The sequence below is a fragment of the Oryctolagus cuniculus genome, chromosome 3 (assembly GCF_051225735.1).
Source record: "Oryctolagus cuniculus isolate XC-2025 breed Fujian yellow rabbit chromosome 3, ASM5122573v1, whole genome shotgun sequence".
In the NCBI taxonomy this organism is placed as follows: Eukaryota; Metazoa; Chordata; class Mammalia; order Lagomorpha; family Leporidae; genus Oryctolagus; species Oryctolagus cuniculus.
In genome coordinates, this window is record NC_142869.1 from 63,709,590 (window position 1) to 63,735,605 (window position 26,016).

General features: G+C 42.7%; 1 protein-coding gene across 27 annotated transcripts in view; it reads left to right on the forward strand.

Moving 5' to 3' along the window:
• Positions 1 to 26,016, forward strand: part of NFE2L2 (NFE2 like bZIP transcription factor 2) — a 184,336-nt gene that overhangs the window by 56,011 nt on the left and 102,309 nt on the right. For 23 of the 27 annotated variants that reach the window (XM_051849400.3, XM_051849399.3, XM_051849401.3 and 20 more), the window contains one exon: positions 12,302 to 12,435. In XM_051849400.3, the coding sequence (XP_051705360.3) occupies positions 12,302 to 12,435 (134 nt within the window). Of the gene's footprint in view, positions 1 to 191; positions 331 to 12,301; positions 12,436 to 26,016 lie in introns of all 27 variants that reach the window. The other 4 variants (XM_089328094.1, XM_070070627.2, XM_089328097.1 and 1 more) reach the window with 1 other exon arrangement.

The window sequence follows — 26,016 nt, forward strand, 5'->3', positions numbered from 1 at the left end:
ATGGAGTGGAAACAATAACAGTTCAATAAGCGCTCTTACTGGGAAATTAATTACTTAAGGGCTAGCCTAGGGAAAGCATTTGGCTCAGGATGTAAGATACCACTTGAGATGTCCACATCTCATATTGAAGTACTTGGGTCTGGGTTCCAGCTCTATTCCTGATTCCAGCTTTCTGCTAATGCACACCCTAGGAGGCAGTAGGTAATGGTTCAAGTACTTGTGTCCCTGCCACCCATGTGGGAAACCCAGATTGAGTTCCAAGCTCCGGGCTTTGGCCTGACCCAGCCCCACCTATTGGAGACATTTGGGAAGTGAACCAGCAGATGGGAGGTATGTGTGTGTGTGTGTGTGTGTATGTGTGTGTCTGCCTCTTTCTCTCTGCCTTTCAACTATAAAAAATAGACAAGTAAATAAATAATAAATTGCATTTAAAAAAGGGGGGGGGTGTTCCAGGCATCCAAGGTAAACTAAGGAATTCACCTTGCAAAAATATCCTGAAAAGATTGGGTGACAGAGGGACTTAAGAGACATTTGAAAGGTAAAATTGGTGCTAACAATGACTACTTGAGCATAGGAGATACCATCAAAACCAGAGGAGGTGGGGGAACAAATCTGAGAAGACGCTTATATAACTGAGCATCATCACTCGTCTTTCTGGTATATTTTAGCAGGTATGATGCTGAAAGCTATGGTTTCCTTATGTAGCACTCACATTCTCTGTCATTTCAAAGACAACTATAATTTGATTATGTCTTAGCAGTTTATTTTTACTTTATTGGAATTCCCCTACAGCCTAGAATTCCAAGGGAAACGTTAATTTGGGAAACATAATATTCATACTTGTCTCTGATTAACTATGATTTTATCATGTTGATGTGTACTGGCCTGTTAGAAACCTGTGATTTAATGAATATAATTAAAAGTATCTATAGCTGATCTAAAATTTTGTACATCACATATATGGAATACCATCAACTCATTATACTCTACCTTCCTCTACATTAATGGTTAAAGGTGGAGGGATTAAAATTTTATAGTGAAATAAAACTGAGAAGAATATGATAAAGTGATATGAAGCTCACATTTCCAAAATAAATGTTGGTGTTCAAACTAACTCACCAGAAGGCCTATTTGTAACTTCACTGAAGAGCTGTTAGCCATCTGATTTCTAAAGCATGATTACCCCATGCCAGCAATGAACTTGCTTTGTGTTACAGACAGATCCTGGCACGGTCCTCACCCTCAAGGACAAGTGCACTGTCATTCCAATGTATTATGGAAAGTATGAAATTCCAATTTGTGGCTGGTGATTTTGGCAAAAGTGAAAGCTCAACAGCTCATACTGTTAAGGGAAAACGGCGGCAGAGAAATGATTGTTACCTTGGTTCTTTGCCTCACGAGGGAAAAGAATTTCCAAGCTGACAGCAGAGAGATTTAAAAATATTTATTAGAATCAAAGACCTCCAGCCTAAGTGGCTTGCAGGGGGTGCTTCCAAGAGAGGAAATAACCTGAAGAACCTCATAGCACTGGGGGTTTTTAAGTACAATTTCAAAGAAAAAAAAAAGCTAGACAATCAGATCGGCATGCAGTTACCAGGCTGGGACAAAAACCCATCAAATGACCTAATTTACAGTTCTTCATCCTGTCTGTCCTGCTTATGATGAAACAAAAGACCATCCAGAGAGTGGGATAGGTAACTTGTTTTCACAATAAGCTGTGAGATCAGGAAGAGCTCCCTTGCTATTCTCATGGTAAAATTTGGAGATTCTGAAGGAAAGAGGGTGGCCTGTTTCTTCTTGTTAAAGATAACATTTTTGGGGGGAAGGAAGCAAATATTTTAGACTCCAAATTCCATTGGGACCACCGTGACTACTTATTAACCCATCTGACCCTCACGATACCCTTGTGAAGTAACTGCCATCTTTAGAATTCTGACACCAGTGAGCTCTAAGAAACATTGACCAAATTCCATTGATTTGGCTTCCATTCCTTTGCTAAATCCCTTACTGATCAATAAAAATATAAAGTAAGCTACATATGTAATTTTACATTTTCTGGGAGCCACACTTTTAAAAAGTAAAAGGAAAATCTTCCATCCACTGGTTTTCTTTCCAAATGCCCACAACAGCCAGGGCTAAGCCAAGCAAAAGCAAGAAGCCAGTAATTCAATCCAAGTCTCCCATGTGGGTGGCAAGGACCCAAGTACTTGAGCCATTACCTGTCATCTCCCTAGATGCACATTAGCAGGAAACTGGATCAGAAGCAGAGGAGCCAGGACACAAACCAGGCACTCCTACGTGAGATGACGGGTGTCTCAGATGGCTTCGTAACTGCTGCACCAAATACCTGCCCCTAATTTTTAATAGACTTTAAAAAAAAAAAAACTTTTTCAGAGTTTTAGCTTCAATCACTTCTTGGCCTTTTGGCTAAGATCAAGTGAAGTTTTAGCCTCAAGTCAAAATTAAGAGGAAGATACGGATTTCTTGTATATCCCCTGCTCCTACGTGGACAACCTCTCCCATTATCAGTATCTCCAATATAGTAGCACATTTGTTAACAATTTGTGAACATACATTGGCACATCAGTATCAATGTCCATAGTTTACATTTGGGTTCACTCTTGCTGCTGTAGTTCTATGGGTTTAGTAAACATATAACAACATATATCCACCACTATAGTATCATACAGAAGAGTTTTACTGCCCTAAAAATCCTCTATGCTCCACCTATTCATCCCTCCCACTCCTCCAACTCTGGCAACCACAGCCCTTTTCACTGCTTCCAGCATTTTGCTCTCCACAGAATGTCATATAGTCGGAATCATATAGCATGGAGCCTCCTCAAACCAGTTCTTTGTGAAATTAACTTCACTAATACATTTTAACCAAATGTTTCCAAACTCTTATCATTTTAACCTGTAATCGATGTTTTTCAGTTACTGATAAAATATATTACATTCTTTTTGTACCAAGTCTTCAAAAGCTGGTATGTGCTTTATACTCACAGGGTATCTCAGTTCAGACTAGGCAGATTTCAGGTGCCCATGAGCCGAATGTGACTAGTGGCTGCCTTATTGGACCAGGCAATCTTAAATAAAAGAAGACTCACAGCTGGAGACAATAGCTTCTTTCAAAGACTTGAGCTGCCTGTGTTTGGTTAGATGATGAATACAATGTGCTTAATACAGTGTTTGCCTCTTATAGCTGGAAGGCCCCTCCTTGTCTTAGGGAAGAGAGTTATATGATACAAATTACAAATGTGCATCCAAGTATTTAATCTTTTTTCCAATGAAGTGTCTGTCTTACCATTAGGTATTCTATGTTTTGAAGAATAGAAAAGAGTGGTGCTTTTCTGTCATAATGAGTTACAGATTAAATAATACAGAAGAATGGAATTGTCATTAAATTGAACATATTCCCATTACAGAAGGAATGTGCTCATTTGGAAAGCAGTAGTTTAAGAATCAGATTTTAGTTCTTATTCTAACTATGCCACTAACTACCTCTATGACCTGAGACAAATCAAGTCAGTTCTTTGTATGTTTTCTCATTCTTTAAAATAAAGGACTGGATTCATGCCTTCCAAACCCTACCCTGTGGAGTCTGGGAGCTTTTAAAGGAAAGAATGAGGAAGGAAAGAGGTGGAATTTTTTACTCACATTGCCAGATTCAACGGCTGCAGGATCAAGTTTATTTGATGTATATGTTAATCTTCACTGTAAATTCGAAAGCTAATTAGAATTTTTAACATGATGATCAGGGAACTCGATCATCTCTACTTTTCCTATTAGTGATGAACATCCCTGAGTATATAAAAACCACTAGTTTAGTCCTTCATCTACATGCCCTTTTATTTTCAGAATGTAAAGTGAGATCTAATGTCAGATCTAGTTGCTGGTAATCTCTTCCAGCTGCATACTTTTTTCTACTGCCAGACTGTTGCCTTCTGGTTTTCCTTGTTTTGAGAACATGAAAGATTTTTAGAAAAAGTTTCTGAAGAAGAAAAGCAATGCTAATCTGAGATACCGTCTCCACATGTTCTGACCCATTTCTAGAAGTCCTTTCACTTATCTTTTTCTCAGACATCCTTGTTGCCAGTCTTACCTGTTCTAGTCACTAAGCAAGCCATCAGGCCCTGCTAATTCCAGGCAAACTGAAAGACAGAATATATGTTATCTCAAGTTCTGCCCATTGTGAGGGTGGTTGTTGTCCCTGGTCTTTTTTTTTTTTTTTTTTTTTTTTTTTATTTTTTAAAGGCAGAGTGGACAGTGAGAGAGAGAGAGAGAGACAGAGAGAAAGGTCTTCCTTTGCCGTTGGTTCACCCTCCAATGGCCGCCGCGGCTGGCGCGCTGGCCTGTCCCTGGTCTTTCTGGGTGTCTGAGTAAGCAACAAATGCTAAAGTAGTCTACTCCAAGCCAGGAATAAGAATTTGTGGCCGGCGCCGCGGCTCAATAGGCTAATCCTCCACCTGCGGCGCCAGCACACGGAGTTCTAGTCCCGGTCCGGGCGCCGGATTCTGTCCCAGTTGCCCCTCTTCCAGGCCAGCTTTCTGCTGTGGCCCAGGAGTGCAGTGGAGGATGGCCCAAGTGCTTGGGCCCTGCACCCCATGGGAGACCAGGAGAAGCACCTGGCTCCTGCCTTCGGATCAGCGCGGTGCGCCGGCCATGGCGGCCATTGGAGGGTGAACCAACGGCAAAGGAAGACCTTTCTCTCTGTCTCTCTCTCTCTCTCTCTCTCACTGTCCACTCTGCCTGTCAAAAAAAATAAAGAAAGAAAGAATTTGTATACCAGGGTTTTAATTGTTTCCTTCCTGGTCAGTTGGTTGTAGTGAATATCCCATGAGGCATGCCAGATGGAACAGCAGTATAGCAGGACTAGGCAACAGGAGAATAGGAGCAATGTGCTTATTTAAACTTACTTGCCTTTATGACCAGCCCAGGTCTGGTGCTATATTTCTCAGCTTGAGTTAGGTGTCTCAGCTAATACTTTGATCATCAGGGGCAATTAGGATTGTGAAGTCACTTTGTGTCCTAGGTTTAGGAATTCCACTGGGACTCAGTAGCAAACCTCTAAAAATCCAAATAGATCATAGTGTTTCTTCATTATTGATAAAGAGCTCAATACAACAGTTCATCTTGCACTTTAAAATCAGAACCTAACATTCTATTTACCACTGGACCCTTGAAAACTCCCCGCTCTCTAGCTGTCACGTACTTTTTGCAAGGTTGCAAGGATATTTATTACTTTCCACTCTTTTGTCCCCATCTGTATGGTATTTACAATCTAGTATGCCAGTGTGATGTCTAGTGAGATGAGGAAATAAGTAGCTTTTTGCAGACTTAATTGTGACCCAGAGCCCAAAAGTGATGTAACCTTGCGGCAAAAAGATGGAACTATACTATTGTAATTATGCCAAGAGAAAGCAAACTATTTCTTCCTCATCACTCACAGTTATCCTAATAAATGGTCACATGTCCCCTTGCATGCTGGGAGGAAGAATCAAGTAGGCATTTCCTCCTGAGTACCCTGATTTCCTTAAATTGTGTCTGAGAACTGATTTGTATCTGGAAATTGGATAATGTCTCTCCGTTTGGATCTGAAGGTTTTTTGTTTGCTTGTTTACCATTCAAATTAAGTAGGACTTTAGTGAACTGTGTATGTATTCTATGTATTCCAGTCCAAGGACTCCACAATCAGCATATCCCAAGAACCAAAGGGTCAGAGCATTTTGATTTTAACCTGGATCCTACTACTACCATTGAAGTTAGCCTTATGTAAGTGTTAAATGCTGCCACTTTGGCCACAACTCTATTTGATCCTGCCAAATTAAATAAGCCAAACTCAACTGTAGCCTCTTTAACCATCACCCTTGGCCTACAGAAAACATTATTCAAAGCGCTTTTCAAATATGCCGACCCTTCTCAAACAGATTTGTTTCTCAAAGCCTTTGTGAAGAGTGTCTTCGCAACTTGTTTGGAAGATACAGATGAAGTAGATGGTTGAGTCACATGATAAATCTACTCCAACACTGTTGTCTCCTGAAATTTAAAAGTTTGTCTTTTTGCATTTTCTCAAAGAGATTTGCATCTCAATTTCATTTTGCCTAAGCTACCACTGAATACAGATTTTGATTGACCTATATGGTAAACAGAATATTCCCAGTTTCTCAAGGTAGAGCAGTTAGTCCACAATCTCCTGTAAGCCCTGTTAGAAATTCCAAGTCAATCTGAAATTGTGTTCTCCTCATCTTCATTCAACGTTCTCAAATATCTAGCCCACATTCCACAGATTAGTTAGCAAAGCTCTTCACTTCCTTTGCTGCTTGAGCCAGATTTTTCCAAGTTTTCACTTTAGAATTGGCCTCTTGCAGTTTTCCAAGTTTCACTTTGGAATCGGCCTCTAGAATCTGATACTAATTGTAGATCTGGAGATAGTACAAGTTGAAACTAGGGTATAAGAGAACTGGTCTCCTCTTATAAGATAACTACCTCTAAGTAGGGAGTTTCAGCATCTTCAAACAAAGGAGACAAAACCTCCTAAGCAAAAACTCCAGCTGCTAGAAGTCTTGGAATTTGAGGGTTAGAGTTTTCTGTTTTCCAAATTCTCCTCTATATCAATTTTAATTTTAGAGATCCTAATCTTTCTAGATCAGTGACTTAATTATGTTCCTATAAGAATTTGGGTAAGAAGATAAATTTAACTGATTTGCAAGAGATCAATCAAAATAAATATTGGTTCATAGTTATCTCAATCCTGGGGATATTAGAGTTTCTTTTTTTTTTTTTTTTTTTTTTTTTTTGGACAGGCAGAGTGGACAGTGAGAGAGAGAGAGACAGAGAGAAAGGACTTCCTTTTGCCGTTGGTTCACCCTCCAATGGCCGCCGCGGCCTGCACACTGCGGCCGGCGCACTGCACTGATCCGATGGCAGGAACCAGGAACTTCTCCTGGTCTCCCATGGGGTGCAGGGCCCAAGCACTTGGGCCATCCTCCACTGCACTCCCTGGCCACAGCAGAGAGCTGGCCTGGAAGAGGGGCAACCGGGAGAGAATCCGGCGCCCCAACCGGGACTAGAACCCGGTGTGCCGGCGCCGCAAGGCAGAGGATTAGCCTAGTGAGCCGCGGCGCCGGCCGAGAGTTTCTTTTAACAAATTCACAGTTTGGGTTTCAGTTCATGTTTTACAGTGAAAACTCGGGAATTTTTCACTTGTCAGTCTTGCAACTGAAGAAGGTGACATCAGCCTATGGCTCTTGAACTCCACAGACCTCCCTCATATGACAACAGTAGTCAGGACCCCACAGGCTAGTCTTTAATGCCCACCCCAGTCCTAATGGTCACAGGCATTAAGTTCAATTGCTGTTTCACTATGAAAGACCCTGGGCTCCACAGCTCCATCTCTGAATATTAATTGGTGTTTATTATCTTCTCTGAATAACCAGATTTCCTTAAAGAGTTTGTGGTTTGACTCCCCAATACCAGTTACTGAACAAGTCAGGTTTCCTAGTTACAAGTATTCGTAACCAATTCTAAGTAGATGAAATAGAAGTAATGTATCAGAAAGAAGTAGCTCACAAAACTATGGGAAAGTTAAAAACCAGGCTCATGTAACAGGCACCAAAGGAGGCTGCCAAGGACCACTGTCTGGTTAGAAAGCTGCCAGATCTCAGCCAAGAAGTGTTGAAGAAGCATTTAGGCAGATTTCTGGGTGACACTGCCTCCTCCAGACGTTCTTCTCCCCCTGGATTCTTCACATCATCCCCATCTCTCTAACTAGCTTCATGGTCCTTGCACCTTTGTCTCATTCCTTCTGGATTCACTGTCAGAATCCCTCTGGACGAACTTCAGTCATGGGCTGATGTTCTTGCTGAGTAGAAAAAGAAACAGCTGCCTCACTTCACTTTCATCACTAGAAGAAGTATCAAGAGGCTGTGTTGCCAACACACACGCTTTCACAAATGCACATATGATGGCAGTTGAGAAAGAGAGACATAAGTCAGGACACCATTGTTTATTTCGTTTCTGGACATGCTTTTCTGTTTTGTTGATCTGTTTATTTTATTGCCATATGATACTGTTTTGGTTTCAGCCATTTTATCATTTATTTAAAAATATGGTGGTTCAAATCCTCTTTCTTCTCAAAAGTTTAAATCTTTTTTCTCTTGACTCTTTTTTACTAAATTTTTCTCAATGAATTTTAAAATTTTTATCAGTCTTCCAAAATATCTTATTAGGTTTTTGTGAATGTATATGGGACATAATTTTATACTTTTACAACACTAATATTTCTTATCCAGGAACATAGTATATCTATTTAAGCCTTCTTTTCTACTGTCGGTATAATTGCCTTCACATATATTTGGCATACTTCTTAAGTCCATGCTTTTGTTGTTTACAGAATTTGTTCTACTTTCTTCTCCTTTACAAAAGTTTCAAGGTCCTCCTTTTACATGTTTGCATCTCCTAACCTCTTTCTACGTCTTATAACCTTACTATATATGCAAATGGTTCTATAATTCTAATTTCCATAATTAAGCTATATAAATCATTGACCTAAATTCTTCCTTGGTTTATTCAGCAGCTATTATTGAATTAAATCTTATACATTTTAGTATAAGTTTTAAAAAGAAAGGTAAGGAATGTTTTTCAGGGGAATAAATTCAGGAAAAAGCAGTCACCGGAATTGGATAAATTGAAAATCTGAGGCCACTGCACTGGTACTACAGTGCCCCCTCGTGGACACAAGGAAGCGTGGCTTTGTTTATACCAAGAATGACCCCAGTGTCATCCACTGGAAATTAGTGTCTGGAGGTGCCTTCGTGGTTAACTGGGTCAGCATCTCTGGCTTCCAAATAAGGAAACTGAGGAACAAAAAGGATAAATGATTGGCTCAAGTTCATATAACCAGTCAAGGGGTGAAAGTCAATGTTCCTAACTCTCATTTTCCTTCACATTCACCCCATTTTTTTTTCTTTTAAGATATTTGTGTAACTATTGTGGAACAGGATACTAGGATTACAATACAAAATATTGTTAGGTTTTGCCTTCAAGTCTAGTTTTCTCTCAAGCCTACTTTTTAAAGCATTTTTAGGAGATCAATTTTTTGGAGAATGAGCAAACAACTGTACAGGGAAGGTTCTTAACCATCCACAGACTGACTTGCTAAGTGATTAGTTAATTGTTGAGGTTTAAATGGAAAATATATTTGCAAGTATGACTATTTCCTGAAGATACAAGGCTTACTTTCAAAAGACCTGCAATAACTTTTACCTTATTTCTCCTTTACAGATTCATAACTGAATTATCTTGCAAAAAATAACAAGAAGTGTTCATGTGGGCCCACCACCTAATCCCAAACATTATAATATGTGCGTACTTCATTGAGCAAAGCTTTGTTGAGGAACTCCATGTCAAGCATGTGCTAAGCACTGGGTTTAGTTTGTTAAACAGAACTGAAGTTGTCCGACAAAGCTTATAGTCCCCTATGTATGTATGTGAGTGTGCAAACATTTCCTAAACTACTCTTCCCAACTATAAGGAAAACAAATAATAAAGTTTTGGGGCCAGACTGGACAGCATGGGAATCCTAAGCCTGCCTTTTACAAGCTATTAGACAAATGAATTAACTTATCTGGGCCTCAGTTGCTTCCATAAAATGAAAATAATGTGTACCTCTTTTAAGGGACAGCATTTTGTCACTATTATCATTAATATATAAACCTAAATATTGCTTCTTTTTTTTAGATTTATTTATTTATTTGAAAGTCAGAGTTACAGAGAGAGAGGAGAGGCAGAGAGAGGTCTTCTATCCACTGGTTCACTCCCCAACTGGCTGCAACAGCCAGAGCTGAGCCAATCTGAAGCCAGGAGCCAGGAGCTTCCTCCAGGTCTCCCATATGGATGCAGGGACACAAGGACCTGGGCTATCTTCCACTGTTTTCCCAGGCCATAGCAGAGAGCTGGATCGGAAGAGGAGCAACCAGGACTAGAACTGGTGCCCATATGGGATACTGGCACTGAAGGCGACAGCTTTACCCACTATGCCACAGCACTGGCCCCAGTATTGCTTTTTGAGTCGAAAGCATGAGATATGGGGCCATTGTTGTGGCATAGCAGGTTGATTGAGCCAGTGCTTATAACACCTGTATACCACATCAGAATGCCGGTTCAAGTCCTTGCTGCTCTGTTTCCGATTGAGCTCCCTATAATGTGCCTGTGAAGGCAGTAGAAAATGACCCAAGGTCTTGGGGCCCTGCCACCCAGCCTAGCCCAGCCCAGCTGGCTGTTGCAGCCATTTAGGGGGTGAACCAGCGGATGGAAGATCTCTCTCTCTCTCTCTCTCTCTCTCTCTCCCCTTCCCTCCCTCCCTCCCTCCCTCCCTCCCTCCCTGCCTTTCCTACTCCTTTTCCTTGTCTCTGTCACTTTGCCTTCAAATAAATAAATCTTTTTTTATCTTTAAGAAATATTTATTTACTTTGAAAGGCAGAACAACAGAGAGAGAAGGAAAGACAGAGAAACACACACAGAGAAGAATCTTCAATCTACTGGTTCACTCCCAAAATGGCCTCAACAACCTGGGTTAGGCTGGGCTGAAGCCAGGAGCCTGGAACTCCATCCAGGCTTCCCATGTAGATGGCATCCAGCTCTCCCAAACATATGAACCATCTTCCACTGATTTCCCAGGCACAGTAGCAGAGAGCTGGATCTGAAGTGGATCTGGTATATCACAATGCTGGCTAAACTTTTTTTTTTTTCTAAAAAGCATGAGTTATATATTCTGTTCTTAAAATGCAGAAAAATTCCCAAAAGAGAGGCACCAATATTGCTCAGTTAGTTTCACCAAGAATGTCACTTTCCAGAATTAATATAAATAAATAGTTATGACTATTGACATTTGAGGTTTTAAACAAAATAAAGAAATGCTCTAACAATGGATTCTTGCTAGATAGCATTTCTCTCAGGCTCTTTCCATTTTCCATGGATGAACTTGGCCTTGCTCCTCAGGAGCAAAGCCCTATTCTTTAAGTTATGATGAATAAATCTGGCAAGACCATCACTTTATCTATGGAAGGGACATTTTAAGTTACAGAAATCATCAAGTATGCAAACATTTCCTAAACTTACTCTACCCAACCATGAGGAAAACAAATAATAAAGTTTTGGGGCCAGACTGGACAGAATGGGAATCCCAAGCCTGCCTTTTACAAGCTATTAGACAAATGAATTAACTTCTCTGGGCCTCAGTCGCTTCTATAAAATGTATACTCAACACTCCTCCTGCTTGATGATTGGAGAGACGCAAAGCCCATATTGTAGTTGGCTGTGTTTTCCTCTCTCAGGGGCCCCTTAGCCAGAGTCAGAGCACAGCAAATCATGCAAAGTCACCAGCCCATCTCACTATGTGCTGAGAGAGGAAATCTACCCTAAGCTATCTTATTCTGTCTCACCTGGAAGTAGCAATTACATACCTGCTAGACAAAAACCAAGTAGTTAACAGCCTCAATCTCTACTCAAAACTCTTCCAAAACAAAGCTTCGAAAAGTATGTAGACACAGAAAGAAGGAACGAGACAGGGCAGGGGAGCACTGGAAGTTTGAGTGTGCACAGAGCAGACCAGCTTCCTTTCCTGGTTGCAATATTTCTTAAACTGTGCGCCGCACAACCCCAGTTCTGTGAAAAGCTCAGGAATACAAGGTCAAATAACTAGGAAAAGTTTTCCTCTCTTGCAGGTTCACAGTGTATATTGGTAAGACAAAGGAAGCCTGTCTAGCACTGTTGTACAGAATGTATTTGACCCCCATTTCACCTATAAACCAGCCGGTTCAGTGGAACCACAGCCTTCAGGAGACTTCCCTGCTATGTTGAAAAGACTTCTTTCTCTTATTAATTCATAAAAATACTCTATTTCATCTCCACAACCCACAGGACTGGAAGTATAAGCATTTTTCCAGTGCCATTTTAATGATAGAAAAATGAGCCCACAGCCTGACAATTCAGAGGTCCCAGAAAGTTTCCACAATTAAATTTTACACATAGAAGAAGAGACCAGTTTGAATCCCGGAAATGGCTTCCCAGCAATGCCTGGAATGTTGTCACGAAACCCGATAAACAGATACCCAACTGTTGTTTTGTATCTGGGAGCTATAGCGAGAAAGAGGAGAAAAACATATAGTTAGAGCCACCAAATTTCATAGGTGTTTCTTACCATTTTCTACAAATAAATAAAATATACAATATCTATTTTCCCTTAACTCCATCTTGGGGCTTCCCATTTATTTTTGTGCATTTCTAATTCTCCTCTCTAGATGGCAGCACAGATGAGAAAATGCAAGAGGAATTTGAAGCAGGCTGGCTTCAGGAGACGCAAACTGCCATCAACTGCCCTCTACTCCAAATCACCCTTCCTTTTATTTTTTTTTTTCAAGAAACAGAACACAAGGTATGATGACTGACACTTATTTTTTCCCCAAATAGATGTAATCGATTACATAGGATGCAAAGAACTAATGACAAATTGCTATCAATGAGTAAAGAAAAGGATCCCTTCCTGCATCTTACCTATGCTTAGGTGTATTTCCTGTTGTCTTAAAAATAATGTCAGTGATGTCCCCAGGTTGTCCAGAGTGTCCCGTAAGCGTGATCATTAGCATCATTGCACGGGACACCTGATAACGGCCAAGCTCCAAGCCACCTAGATTTCTTTAAGTGTTGGATTCATTTAAGATCTATTAGCAATGCTGTTTACCAACCCTCCTGTCAACTGATGCTTTGAACCTGCTGTAAAATGATCCCTGTGTCACCAGTTGCCACACTGAAGCTTAGGAAGTTAGCATGAAGGTAACACTTCATTAAAAGTGTGCAATTTATGGTTGAATTACAAATGTAAGAGAAAAGCAGTGGAACAGACTCAGAGAGAAGACCTTTATACTTTACATCAAAGCCCCACTAGGGATTTTTTTTTTAAACTTTACCCTTCAGTGGTTCATTGAATCTCTTCATTAAAGAATAAAATGGGGTCTACCAGCAAGATGCTCTCAACAAAATCTGCTGACAGGGAGAACATAAGGAAGCTGTCCCTTGCAATGCATGGCATTTTAAAGGCTCAAGAGTGCTTGCAAGAATACTAAATTGTGCATGTGTAATGAACTGGACAGAGCTGAAATGTGACCAGTACCTCTCTAACCAACCGCAACAAAATAAATTATTGCCATGGGGAGTAAAGATAAACAGTCTATAAATATGCCAACCTGAAGCCAAAATAAAAACTAAGCAGATCTTGATTCATATTTTTCAAAAAATCAACTTGCAATGTATCAAAGAATTTTAAAATTTTGTCTCTGTCCTTGTTTTTTGTTAATAAAAGAGGTAATATCAGAATTTACTGTAAATGCCACATCTTTCCTTGAGTGAGTACCTTTGATCATTAGCATGGTTGAAATTAGTTAATATGATAGTGGACCAGGCTTTCTGCATTTACCAAAGCAACTCTTAATGCTCCAAAGCCACTGAATGGTTTTGTCTGGTCTCTAAGTTTAGACACAAAATTGAGCCCTAAAATGAACAGGCAGAGAAACAGTAGATAATGCAGTATATGAGGAAATGAAGGAAGTTGGGATGTTGAGTAGCACCCAGCCTCTGGCCTACATCCATCGCAAGGGGCACAGCAGCCACAGCCCTCAGTTCTGAGTCTGTCCCTGGAGTCAATACTCAGGGATAGGAGACCCAGAAACCTTGAAGGCCAAAGTGAATTCTGAGAAAGCTGAATATTCTTCCTCCCTTGTTAATTCTACATTCATGCTGCCTATCTGATCCACCACCCCTTAGACCTTTGATATCCTTGATGATGCCCAAGAGGGAGGCCCTTCCAATGAGTTACCCTCTTATGAACTCTTCCTTATATTTCATTCGGTTTCCTATTCCTCCCTGTGATACTGTGATATAATAAGGAACATGTATTTGTTCTCCACCCCTGATCCTGGCACACAGCTCCTAAAACCCTTGGAATTTCTGGCATGATAAGAGTGCCTTTTAGATACTAGTGAGATGACTGGTGGCTGGGGATGGCTTCCATCCAGCTGGCTTCTGGATGGAAGCTGGTCCCCAGAGTGACCAAAGCATGATTAGAGGGTTGAGACTTTCAACCCCACCCCCAACCTCTGTGGGAAGGGAGAGGGACTGAAGGTTGAGTTAAACACCAGTGACCAATGATGTAATCAACTGTGCTGCCTAATGAAGCTTCCTTAAAACCCAATGGACAGATTTCATTTGGAAAGCTTCCAGGTTGCGGAACATGTGGCAGTTCCTGGAGGATGGCACAGCCGGGAAGGGCAGCGAGGCTCTGTGCCCTTTCCCCCATACCTTGGCCTGTGCATCCCTTCCATGGGCTCTGCTTATGAACCCTTTGTAGTAAATGGGTGAGCTTAAGTTCTGTTTCCCTGAGGTCTGTGAGCTACTTGGGAAAATTAGTCAATCCTGAGGAGCAGGTCATGCAAACCCCTAATTTATAACCAGTTGGTCTGAAATATAGGTGACAACTCATTACTTGTGATTGGCATCTGAAGAGGGATCGAGCCCTTAGCCTGTGGAATCTGATGCTGCCTCAAGATAAATAGCATCAGACTGAGTTAAATTATAAGATACCCAGTTGGTGTCTACTGATAATTGGTTGTTAGTGAGGGAAAATTCAAACACATTTTAAGTGACCAGAAGTGTTGCGTTGGTTTAGTCTGTGACAATAAAAAAAAATGTATTTTTCCCCTCTATCTCTTATACTCCCTTTCCTCCTATGTGACCTTTCCTTTCCTATGTGACCACAGGAATCTCATTCCATCATCGACAAACTCCTTGGTGCCCTGAGCCTCTTCACTGAACATTCTTTGGTTTTCCAGCCGTAAGAAGCCTAGCTTTCCCCCAAGCACACTGCTTCCCCAGTGGTCCTGACAAATACAGACAGCCAGGTCAGGTTTTTCTGTCACACAGTGCCATTTCTGTGAGTTCCAGTTCTCTGTGCCCAGACACTCAGGCCACATGGCCAGTATGTAACACTCTGTACTCCAGCTGTCATCTGCTGACTTTTTGAAGACCTTGGCATTGGGCCCACGGTACTCCTTTTTTAAAAAATTGATTTATTTATTTGAAAATCAGAGTTATGGAGAGACAGAGGCAGAGAGAGAGAGGTCTTCTGTCTGCTGGTTCACTCACTCCCCAAATGGCCACAAAGGCCAGAGCTGGGCCGATCCAAAGCCAGGAGCTTCTTCCAGGTCTCCCATGTGGATGCAGGGGCCCAAGCACTTGGGCCATCCTCTGCTGCTTTCCCAGGTCATAGCAGGGAGCTGGACTGGAAGCAGAGCAGCTGGGACTCGAACCGGCGCCCATATGGGATACCAGCACTGCAGGCAGCAGCTTTACCAACTAGGCTATAGCGTCGGCCTCCAGTACTCGTCTTCATTCCATGTTCAGCCAACAGTCAACCATGTCTGGTGTGTCCATGGGGCATATTTGATCTCTCACCTCCTTGACTCCACCTCCAATGACCTTCACCATTCTGCTTTTTTTTTTTATTTTTTTGACAGGCAGAGTGGACAGTGAGAGAGAGAGAGAGAAAGCACTTCCTTTGCCGTTGGTTCACCCTCCAATGGCCGCCTCAGCCTGCGCACTGCACTGATCCGAAGGCAGGAGCCAGGTGCTTCTCCTGGTCTCCCATGGGGTGCAGGGCCCAAGCACTTGGGCCATCCTCCACTGCACTCCCTGGCCACAGCAGAGAGCTGGCCTGGAAGAGGGGCAACTGGGACAGAATCCGGTGCCCCAACCGGGACTAGAACCTGGGATGCCAGTGCCACAGGCAGAGGATTAGCCTGGTGAGCCATGGCGCCGGCCATCCATTCTGCTTTAATCACACAATCCCATGGCCACCGCTAGACCTTGTCACGAAGGAATTGCACTTATTCTGAATTCCCCCTTTTCTGTGCTTCCAGATCCCTTATCTTCACTATGTCTGCTTTGCAAATTTATGAAAATCTCCAGTCTTTCTGGTTTTTGTTTTTTTTTTTTTTCCTCCTTCTGTGTCATTCATTGGTCATCCCCCTCTCCTTTCTAATCAGGAAGGATTCCTTGGTTCATAAAGTTAGCCTCGGGTCAGTGTCCTTTGTTACATTGCTCCATTGTTCTGTTTTCTCTGCCTGACAAAACTTGTAGTGTGTACTTGAATCTGGTTATCTGCCTTGGCAGTTCTTTTTCCTGGGCTGCTGGGCACTGTAGAAGTTTACACAGCCATAGAGATTTAAGAGGCCTTAAATTCATGCTCAGCAACCTCAAGTGAGATTTCAGTGCTACCATATTCTCCTTCCTACTCATATTCTTGGTCTCCGGAAGGGCTATTATATTAATTCCCCCATTAGCTAGATTTTTTAAAAAGGTATTTATCTATTTATTTGAGAGATGGACATAGGGCTTTTATCTGTTTGTTCACTCCCCATATTCCTGCAATGATGGGGCTGAGCCAAGGTCAAAGCTGGGAGTCAGGAGTTCAATCCAGGTCTCCCACATTAGCGACAGGAACCCAAGTACTTGAGCCATCACCACTGCCACCCAGGCTCTGCACTGGTGAGCAGCTGGAGCCAGGAGCCAGAGCTGGGCTTCAGAGTCAGGCTCTCTGATGTGGATGCAGATGCCTACTCTATGTAACTAAATTTAAGGTGGACTTTTCAATTCTCTGTTTATTTGCTTTTAGGACAGCTTTTAATATGTACCCTCCTGAAACTTTCTTTTTCTTGAGCATCTATGATGCCATCTACATGCTCCCAAACAGATCTCTCCAGCCCTGAATTTTCTCTTGAGCTTCAGACTCCATAGCTTCCACAGGCATCTTAAACTCCAACTGCATTCATTTGCTCTTCAATCCTGTGCCTCGTCCTGAACCCCCACAGTAAGTGGCAAGCAGTACCCACGACCTCATTACCTCAGCCAGGAACCTGTGTTTCACCCCCGGCGCTCTCTTCATCATCTCACATGTCCAGTTCCTTCACCTGCAGCTCTTGATCCTGTCACTTAAATACCTCACCTTCTCTTTTGCTTATTTCCATACCTAACCAGAACCCCTGTTTTCAGTCCTTCTCTCAAACCATTCCTCATGCAGTAGCTACATGATTGTTAATAAGCAAGGACTATCACAGACACGAGGGTCCACAAACATTCAGCTATCCCAAAACAGATCATTTCTTCCTGCAGTAAATATGATTTCTGAATCTGAACCTCCAGCCTTCTTCGTGGCAGACAATTTAATCTATATTCTTTCAAGTGAATTCAGTGATTTGTCTGCCAACTGAGATTATGTGAATATAAATACTTCAGTTCAGAACTCAATTTCTGACCTTCGTCCCCTATGCTGGCCTCATTCTTGGGGCTCCTGGAGCTGGCTGCCTAGGGGAAGTGGGACACATTCCTGCTGCTGCTCAAATAAATAAATAAATAAATATTTTAAAATTTTAATGTAGAGTCTGCATCTCTCAGGAGCAGACTCCACAATAATTAATGTGCTTTCCACTGTACTGGCAAGAATCAGGGCAGGGGGAGGTGGGCGAGTGTGGCTGGCGAGGTAGACAGGCTGCAGATCAGCAGCCCGGAGCCTGTGGAGAGAGGCAAGTGGAGGATACATTCCATTAATACTTCCCATTTCATCTTGTCACATGTTCTTTCTAAATCACAAATCTGAACAGGTCATTCACCTGCTTAAAGCCAAATGTAGCTTCCCACTGCCTTCCGGATAAAGCCTCAACTTCTAAACTTGATTTACAAGTTAAGATCTGTCTGTAGATTACCACACCTACCTCATTTCCCAGAATTTCCCTCTTCTTTCAATCCCATGGGCTCACCATGCTCTGTCTTACCTGTGGGCTTTCTAAGATTCTCCGCAACTTGTTCCTACACTGGGCTAATTCTTGCATCATCCTCTGATCTCAGGTTAAATGTGTCCTCCCCAGGAAGTCCCCTTTGACTGCCTTCTCACTCCTGGCTTTGATGTGTCCCTGCTGTGCACTCTCATAACCTTCTCATATCAGAGCACTTATCATATTTTAATTTTTCTTGTTTGTTTGCTCTTCCAGTAGACTACAAATGTTTTTAAGGCAAGACTGAGCCTGTCTTGATCAATGTTCCAGTAGCTAGCATGTACCTGACAACTGATAAGTGCTCAAAAAATATTTGGAAAATAATTAACATATGAGTGAAAAATACGCTGAATGTGCAAGCCAGATATTAGCTGGCTTCAAATGTACTGTCTTTTACCTTATAGAGGAACTCGGTACTTTAAAGTGTTTCCCCAAAGCAAATCAACTCCCTGAAGCAGATGTGAGTAGGTTTGTCTGAAGTGTCTATGAAGAGACAGAGGAGAGGGTTTAAATGGCAGACATTTCTGTTCTTTCAGTGTCGCTCTTTGGCTTCCAGATGTTAGGGCTTCCTCTCTCTCACTCTCTCTCTCTCTCTTTAAAGATTTATTTATTTATTTATTTGAAAGTCAGAGTTACAGAGAGACAAAGGCAGAGAGAGAGGTCTTCCATCCACTGGTTCACTCCCCAGATGGCTGCAACAGCTGGAGCTGAGCCGATCTGAAGCCAGCAGCCAGGAGCTTCTTCCAGGTCTCTCACGTGGGTTCAGGGGCCCAAGCACTTGAGCCATCTTCCACTGCTTTCCCAGGCCATAGCAGAGAGCTGGATCAGAAGTGGGACAGCCAGGACTAGAACTGGCGCCCATATGAGATACTGGCGCTGCAGGCGGAGGCGTAGCCCACTCCGTCACAGCGGCAGCCCCAGGGCTTCCTCTGTTTTGACTGAGTCTCCCTGCCTCCTGCTCCCCTGCTGCCAATTCAGCCTTTACTTCTCTTCCCTTGGCAAAGATACCGCTCTGAGAGGACAGTGGAGGAGGAATTCAGAGGGATGATGCTGGTGTGGGGAGCACCGTTTAACAGACAGCTGAATGAGGCTAGGCAAACATGAGGTTCTGATTTAAGAAAATGAAGAGAAGAGGGTGGGTTGAGGAGATGTTTGGGAAGGAAGACCAACAGGATGTGATTACCGATTGACTTGAGCTACAATGTAAACGACAGAGGAATGCAGGGTACTTCCCAAGTTTGGGTGAATGCAGGGGAGAGAGTGGGAAAGGGGATGGTTGGAAAATGATGAGTGAGAGGGTAAGGACTGAGAGTATTGTGTGATTAGAATTACCACCAAGGAAGGCAAGAGAGGGGGTTACACAAGGAAGGACAAGCATAACAACTATCAACCCCTGAGAGTGTGACTGAGGCTGGATGCCAAACCTGGGATGGGTACTAATCCACATTCTCCTTTGATTTTCCTTAATAACTCAGGCTCTTGGTTGTAAGAACTGAGAAAATGAGTGGTGGCTTGATCCAAGACTTGGGATTCATGGAGAAGATGAGGGCAAAAGGACCAAGGGACAAGAATATTGGTAGTGCTGTGAAAAAAAAAAAAAAAAAACTGTTCAAACTGATAGCGATGGCATCCAGATTCAATAGGGATGCAAGTGAGCTAGGATGGTGCTGATGGATGAAGGCAGCGGAGCAGAAAAGGGGTCAAGAGAAGAGGTAGGGAGTCCAGAGGAGTCAAGGAGGTTTTGATGCATGAGAAGAGTAGTAAGAAAACTAGCATGACAGCAAGCAGAAAATGCAGACTGGAGCAGCGGCCATGCGCGATGTGATGTTGATAGGAATCCAGGACCAGGAGGAAGTAAGCCCTGGAAAGTAGAAGATTCCTTTTTTCCCTGGAAATGTGACAGAAGGAGAAGAGAAGATGCCATCTTTTAAGTTTTTCTTAGTGGAGAAGAAGGAAGAAGAGGCCCACATTGGAAAATCCTGATTTCTTCCATTAAGCAAAAGGGGAAAGTCATGTTACAGAGGTGAGATTGGGCTAGGGGAAATAAGAAAGATTTAGAACGGGAGCCGTGGAGAATCTGGTAGGAAGACAATCTTGGAAAGCCATAGGATTGTGTGGTAATAGTGAGAGCTCACATGGGAGTTAACACTGGCTTGGATCAGATTTTAGACTTTGTCCAGTAATACCTTCTCCTTGGGAGCACAACCAGAAAGTATGCAGACGACTCATTTGGAGGAGGATATTAGGAAAGGAGGAATGGATGCAGAACCAGCAGAGTGAAGGCAGCTATTGGGATTGTTGCTGAAATTGTCCACATGGGTAACGAGCAGAGAGGATGGCAAGCCACGGCAGGACGGAGCAGCAGAGGGTGAGGGAACAGAGTTTGTAACAAAGGGGACAAACAGAAAGTTCAGTGGCCCCAATAGAAATAACCCCAGACTCGGAATTCCAGACATTTTCCCCAGCAAGTGAAAAGGTGAATGCCCCTTTAAATTATTAACTAAGCTGGCCCTCAAATCTGGGCAGACTCTCCGAGTCCAGGCCGTTCCACTTTGCCAAAATTGATAAGTTTCTGTGAACCATCCTCCCTGCCCCCGCCCCCTCAGGGCAGGCGAGTGAGGTGTGACCCATCTTTGCTGTCTGGACAAGCTTGATCTGGCCTCCCTCCTCCTGCTGTAGCAGGCCTGAGGTATGTGCCAGAATTGCGTGTCTTATGCTAATTAGCACATTCCAGAAAGCAGGGCTCCTGCTGCCTCTGCCCTTAGGCTTTAAGAAGACCTTGCTCTGACCCTTCCTGCCCATGCCCCTCACTAAGGCTGAGGAGCTAGATGAAGCCAAGGGGATGTACCCATTCTAGACCACACCTTAGATCCCTTGGACAGTCTCAGAATTCTTTACTCAAATGACCCAAGCCCACTTCCAGGGCCTACCTAGACTTCTTAGTCCCATCTTCCCAAGGACAGACCATGCCACTAGTATTGTGGTCAGTCGGATGGGTGGCCAACATGAGCCTTTCTTCAGAGGCGTGCACAGAGTGTGGATGGGTGGACCTGCACGCAAAGGGCCTGCTCAGAGTCCAAAATGGAAAGGGTAGGGGGCGGTGCTTCAGGCTGAAATCCAGCTCTCCCCGTACCTCTATGTGCTGGTGTAAAATGCTAAGGAGTCTAAGAATTGCACATTCAGATCTGTTCTTACAGTCTTTAGGAAGAAAGAGAGATCAAGTAGGAAAATAGAACACATTTTATCAAAAAGTTCAATTTATATTCTTTATATAGGTTTTAAAACATGGACCTCTACTTTTATTTTTGCTTTTGGCACCACAGATATTAAGGAGAGACCCAGCTTCAGCAATGTATTATTTACCTGTTGGGAAGAATAGCTCTTTCAAATTAGTATTGCAAGTTTATCTGACATAATAGTGAAGTCCAAATTGCTCTCCAAGATGGTTAAAAAAAAAAACATATATCCATTTAAAATTCTCTTTGCAGTTCTAAAAAGTTTTTTTTTTATTTTATTTATTTATTTATTTTTTTGACAGGCAGAGTGGACAGTGAGAGAGAGACAGAGAGAAAGGTCTTCCTTTTCCATTGGTTCACTCCCCAGTGCTGCTGCGGCCAGCGCACCGCGCTGATCCAAAGCCAGGAGCCAGGTGCTTCTCCTGGTCTCCCATGCAGGTGCAGAGCCCAAGGACTTGAGCCATCCTCCACTGCACTCCCAGGCCACCGCAGAGAGCTGACCTGGAAGAGGGGCAACCAGGACAGAATCCAGCACCCCGACCGGGACTAGAACCCCTGGGTGCTGGTGCCGCAGGCAGAGGATTAGCCTAGTGAGCCGCCACACCAGCCCTAAAAAGTTTTGATAGCCTAATTCATTTCCCCAGTTTTTTAGATCATTTGGTATCCTTTGATAGAATAGGTATTCCTGGTTTTTTAATGTTTATATTTAAGTGGAATTTTCTAAAAGAACCTGTGAATGCCTTATGCTACTGTGACATTCAAGGTACACAGCTGAGCCTTGGGTGTACACCCTGTCAGCCAAATAAACATCAGGACATATCTTTAGCACATCCTTTTTGACTAAGGATTATTTACCACATATCCTCATAAGTTCTATATGCTTACAGTCTGATACATTCAATCTGAAAGTTACTAGATTTGAGGCCTGTCCTACAAATCCATGTGCTTTATCTTCATTCCTTCATTATTTCATCCTAGAGGAGTAGAATCAGGTGAAGCTGAAAATTGGCACTTGTAAACTATCATGAAGGGAGGGGAGATAGACATGGGATTACCTGACATGACCTTCATTCTATTTGTGCCTCTATTACATCTGAATCTCAAAATGAGAGAAGACCTCTTGGGAGAATTTATATTACAACACTTCTAGTAGTGGTTTCCAATCTACAAACAAATCTCTGAGACTTTTTTGGTTGATATCAACTTGAGAGGCAGTGGAACATGCATTTAGCAGCAGTTAAGCACCCACAACCATCACTGGGGTACCTGAGTTTGATTCCCGGCTCCAGCTTCCTGCCAATGCAGACCTTAGGAGACCGGGTGATGACTGAAGAAACTGGGTTCCTACCACCCACATAGGAAACCCTTGAGTTCCCAGCTCCTGGCTTCAAGCTCCAGCCCTAGTCATTTTTTATTGGAGGTCTCTCTGTCTCTCTCCTCTCAAATAAAAATAACAATTTTGTAAAGATTTGAGGGGTTGGCATTGTGGCGCAGCAGGTTAAGTTGCTTCCTGTGACACGTGGACACTGGTTCAAGTCCCAGCTGCCACTTCCTATAAAGCTCCCTGCTGATGTGACTGGGAAAGCAGCATAAGATGGCCCAAGTCCTTGAGCCCTGTATCCTTGTGGGAGACCCAGATGGAGTACCAATCTCTTGGCTTTAGCCTGGCCCAGCCCCTGCTATTGTGGCCATTCAGGTCCTGAATCAGTGAATGGAAGATTCTCTCTCTCTCTCTCTCTTCCCCTCCCTCTCTCTTTGTAACTACCTTGCAAATAAAATAAATAAATCCTTAAAAAATGTTGATAGGAATGAAGTTCAGTTTCTAAAGAGTCAAAAAAGAGCACTGATGGTTAAAAAGACTCAAATTCTTGACTCAGAGCTATTATTATTTTGTTGGTTGAGTGGCACAAGGCAAGTTAACTCACTTTTCTGTTCCTGAACTTCTGCCATAAAATGTGGGTAGAAATAAGGAGAAGAATCTTTTTTTTTTAACTTACTGTTTTACAGACTTACTAAACTGTGGGACCCTTTTCTTTTGCAGCTTTGGACTAGGGTTCTAAGGAACACCCTCTGGGACATGTTAAATTAAACCAATGGTTCTCAACAGGTGTGGAGGGAGTGCATGTTGTCCCCAGGGGACATTGGCCAGTGTCTAGAGGCATCTGGTTTGTTAAAACTGGGGAGGCCGTGGATGCTGCCAAACATCTTACAAGGCATAGGGCAGCCTTGCACAACAAAGAAGTACCTAACCCAAAATGTCAGTGACGCTAAAGGGTTGAGAAGCTCTGGACTAGTTGAACTATCTCTAAATCCTCTTTCAACACCAAAATTTGAATGAAGTATTTCTTGTTTTAAAAACACACAAAATTGTTTTTTCTCTTTTACTCAAATCCTCGAAGGATCTGGTGTCTCCAGAACAATGTTCTTCCATATATTGGCTCTGTAATTCAGCTGCTTTGATCTTATGACACCTTCCTATCAATATGAGGGCACTTCAAAATATTCATGGAAAAAGTGGAATTAAAAGATAATGTGGGGGCCAGCGCTGTGGCACAGTGGGTTGACCCCCTGACCTGAAGCGCCGGCATCCCATATGGGCGCTGGTTCGAGACCTGGCTGTTCCATTTCCGATCCAGCTCTCTGCTATGGCCTGGGAAAGCAGCAGAAGATGGCCCAAGTCTTTGTGCCCCTGTGCCCATGTGAGAGACCTGGAAGAAGCTCCTGGCTCCTGGCTTCAGATCGGCACAGCTTCAGTCGTTGCGGTCATCTGGGGAGTGAACCAGCAGATGGAAGACCTCTCTCTCTCTCTACCTCTCCTCTCTCTGTGTAACTCTGACTTTCAAATAAATAAATAAATCTTTTTTAAAAAGATAATGTGTATTTTCCATGAACTGTTTTGAAGTACCCTCATGGTGAATCTATGCTTGCCTTAGCAAAGAATCATGCACAGGGGGTGGGCATGTGGCACAGTGGTTAAGATGTCGCTTGGGATACCCATATCCCGTATCAGTGGAGTGCTTGAGTTCAAGTCCCAGCCTCACTTCCCATCCAGCATCCTGCTAAGGCACATCCTGGGAGGCAGCAGATGATACTTCAACTGATTGAGTCCCCGCCACCCTTGGAAATGGCCTTGATTGCATTCTGGGCTCCTGACTTTGGCCTGACCAGCCCTGACTATTTCAGCCACTTGGAGTATGATTCAACAAATGGAAGGTCCGGGCCAGTGCCGAGGCTCAATAGGCTTATCCTCCGCCTGCAGCGCCGGCACACCAGGTTCTAGACCCGGTCAGGGCGCCAGATTCTGTCCCAGTTGCCGCTCTTCCAGGCCAGCTCTCTGCTGTGGCCAGGGAGTGCAGTGGAGGATGGCCCAAGTGCTTGGGCCCTGCACCCCATGGGAGACCAGGAGGAGCACCTGGCTCCTGCCATCGGATCAGTGCGGTGCACTGGCTGCAGCGCGCCGGCCGGAGTGGCCATTGGAGGGTGAACCGACGGTAAAGGAAGACCTTTCTCTGTCTCTCTCACTGTCCACTCTGCCTATCAAAAAAAAAAATCTTTCTCTCTCTCTCTCTCTCTCTCTTTCTGCCTGTCAGCATAAAATGCAAATTATTTAATTAAAATTTAAAAGAAACATGCGTTAGATCTTAATGCTTCTAACTCAGTGTGCTAAGTGTTTCTTTTGTTTTTAAAAAATAATTAGCTTTACCATACAATTCACTCAAAGTATAAAATTCAGTGATTTTTAGAATATCCACAGATATATACAATCATCACTGCAAGTCAATTTTAGAACATTTTCATCACCCTCAAAGGAAACCATGTACCCACCAGCAGCCACTCCAGTGTTGCTCCAACACTCCCGTTCTAGCCCTAGATGTGTACTGGACTATTTTCTCTGTATAGAGGTTTGTTTATTCTGGATATTACATCCAAATGGAAACATAGAGTTTATGGTCTTTCACTTAGCATAATGTTTTCTATCCGTGATGTCACATGTATCAGAGTTTCCCTTTTATTGCTGAATATATTTCATTGTATGAATATAATATATTTTACTTATCCATTCATCAGTTAAGGGACATTTGGTTAAATAAACTCTTCAGATGTTAGAATAACATTGCTATGAATATTTACATATAAATTTTGGAATAGGCATATGTAATCATTTCTACACTTGGTCTTAGCCAGAAGGCCGAGAAGCGATATATGTAATCATTTCTCTGGGTTATATACCTAAGAGAGGAATTGTTGGATCAAATAGTAACTACATGTTTAGCCTTTTGAGAAACTACAAGACTATTTTCCAAAATGGTTGTGCCATATTACATATATGAAGGCTCCAATTTCTCCATACCCTCACCAACATTTAATATAATATGTTTTTTATTTGATTCTGGTCATACTGTAGCATTTCAATGTGGTATTAATTTACATTTTTCTGATGGCTGATACTGTTGAGCATCTTTCATGTGTTTATTGGTCATCTGTATATCTCTTTTATATAAATATCTGTTCAGATCCTTTGCCCACTTTTGACAGTGACAGACCTGAACAGAGTTCTTGGCTCCTGGCTTCAGCCTTGCCCAGCCCAGGCTGCTGTGGCCATTTGAAGAGTAAACCAGAAGATGGACGATCTCTCTCAATCTCTCTCTCTCTCTGTCTCTCTGTCTCTCTCTCTCTCTGTCTCTCCCTCTCTCCCTTTCTCCCTCTCTCTCTCTCTCCCCCTTGGCCTTTCAAATAAATAAATCTTATATATAAATGTTCTTTTGTATATACAAATCTCATAATAAGTATATGATTTCCAAATATTTCCTCCCATTCTATGATTTATTACTGGTGTTATGTGAAACATAAAAATTTTTAATATCAATGTAGTCAGATTTATCTGTTTTCTTTTGTTCC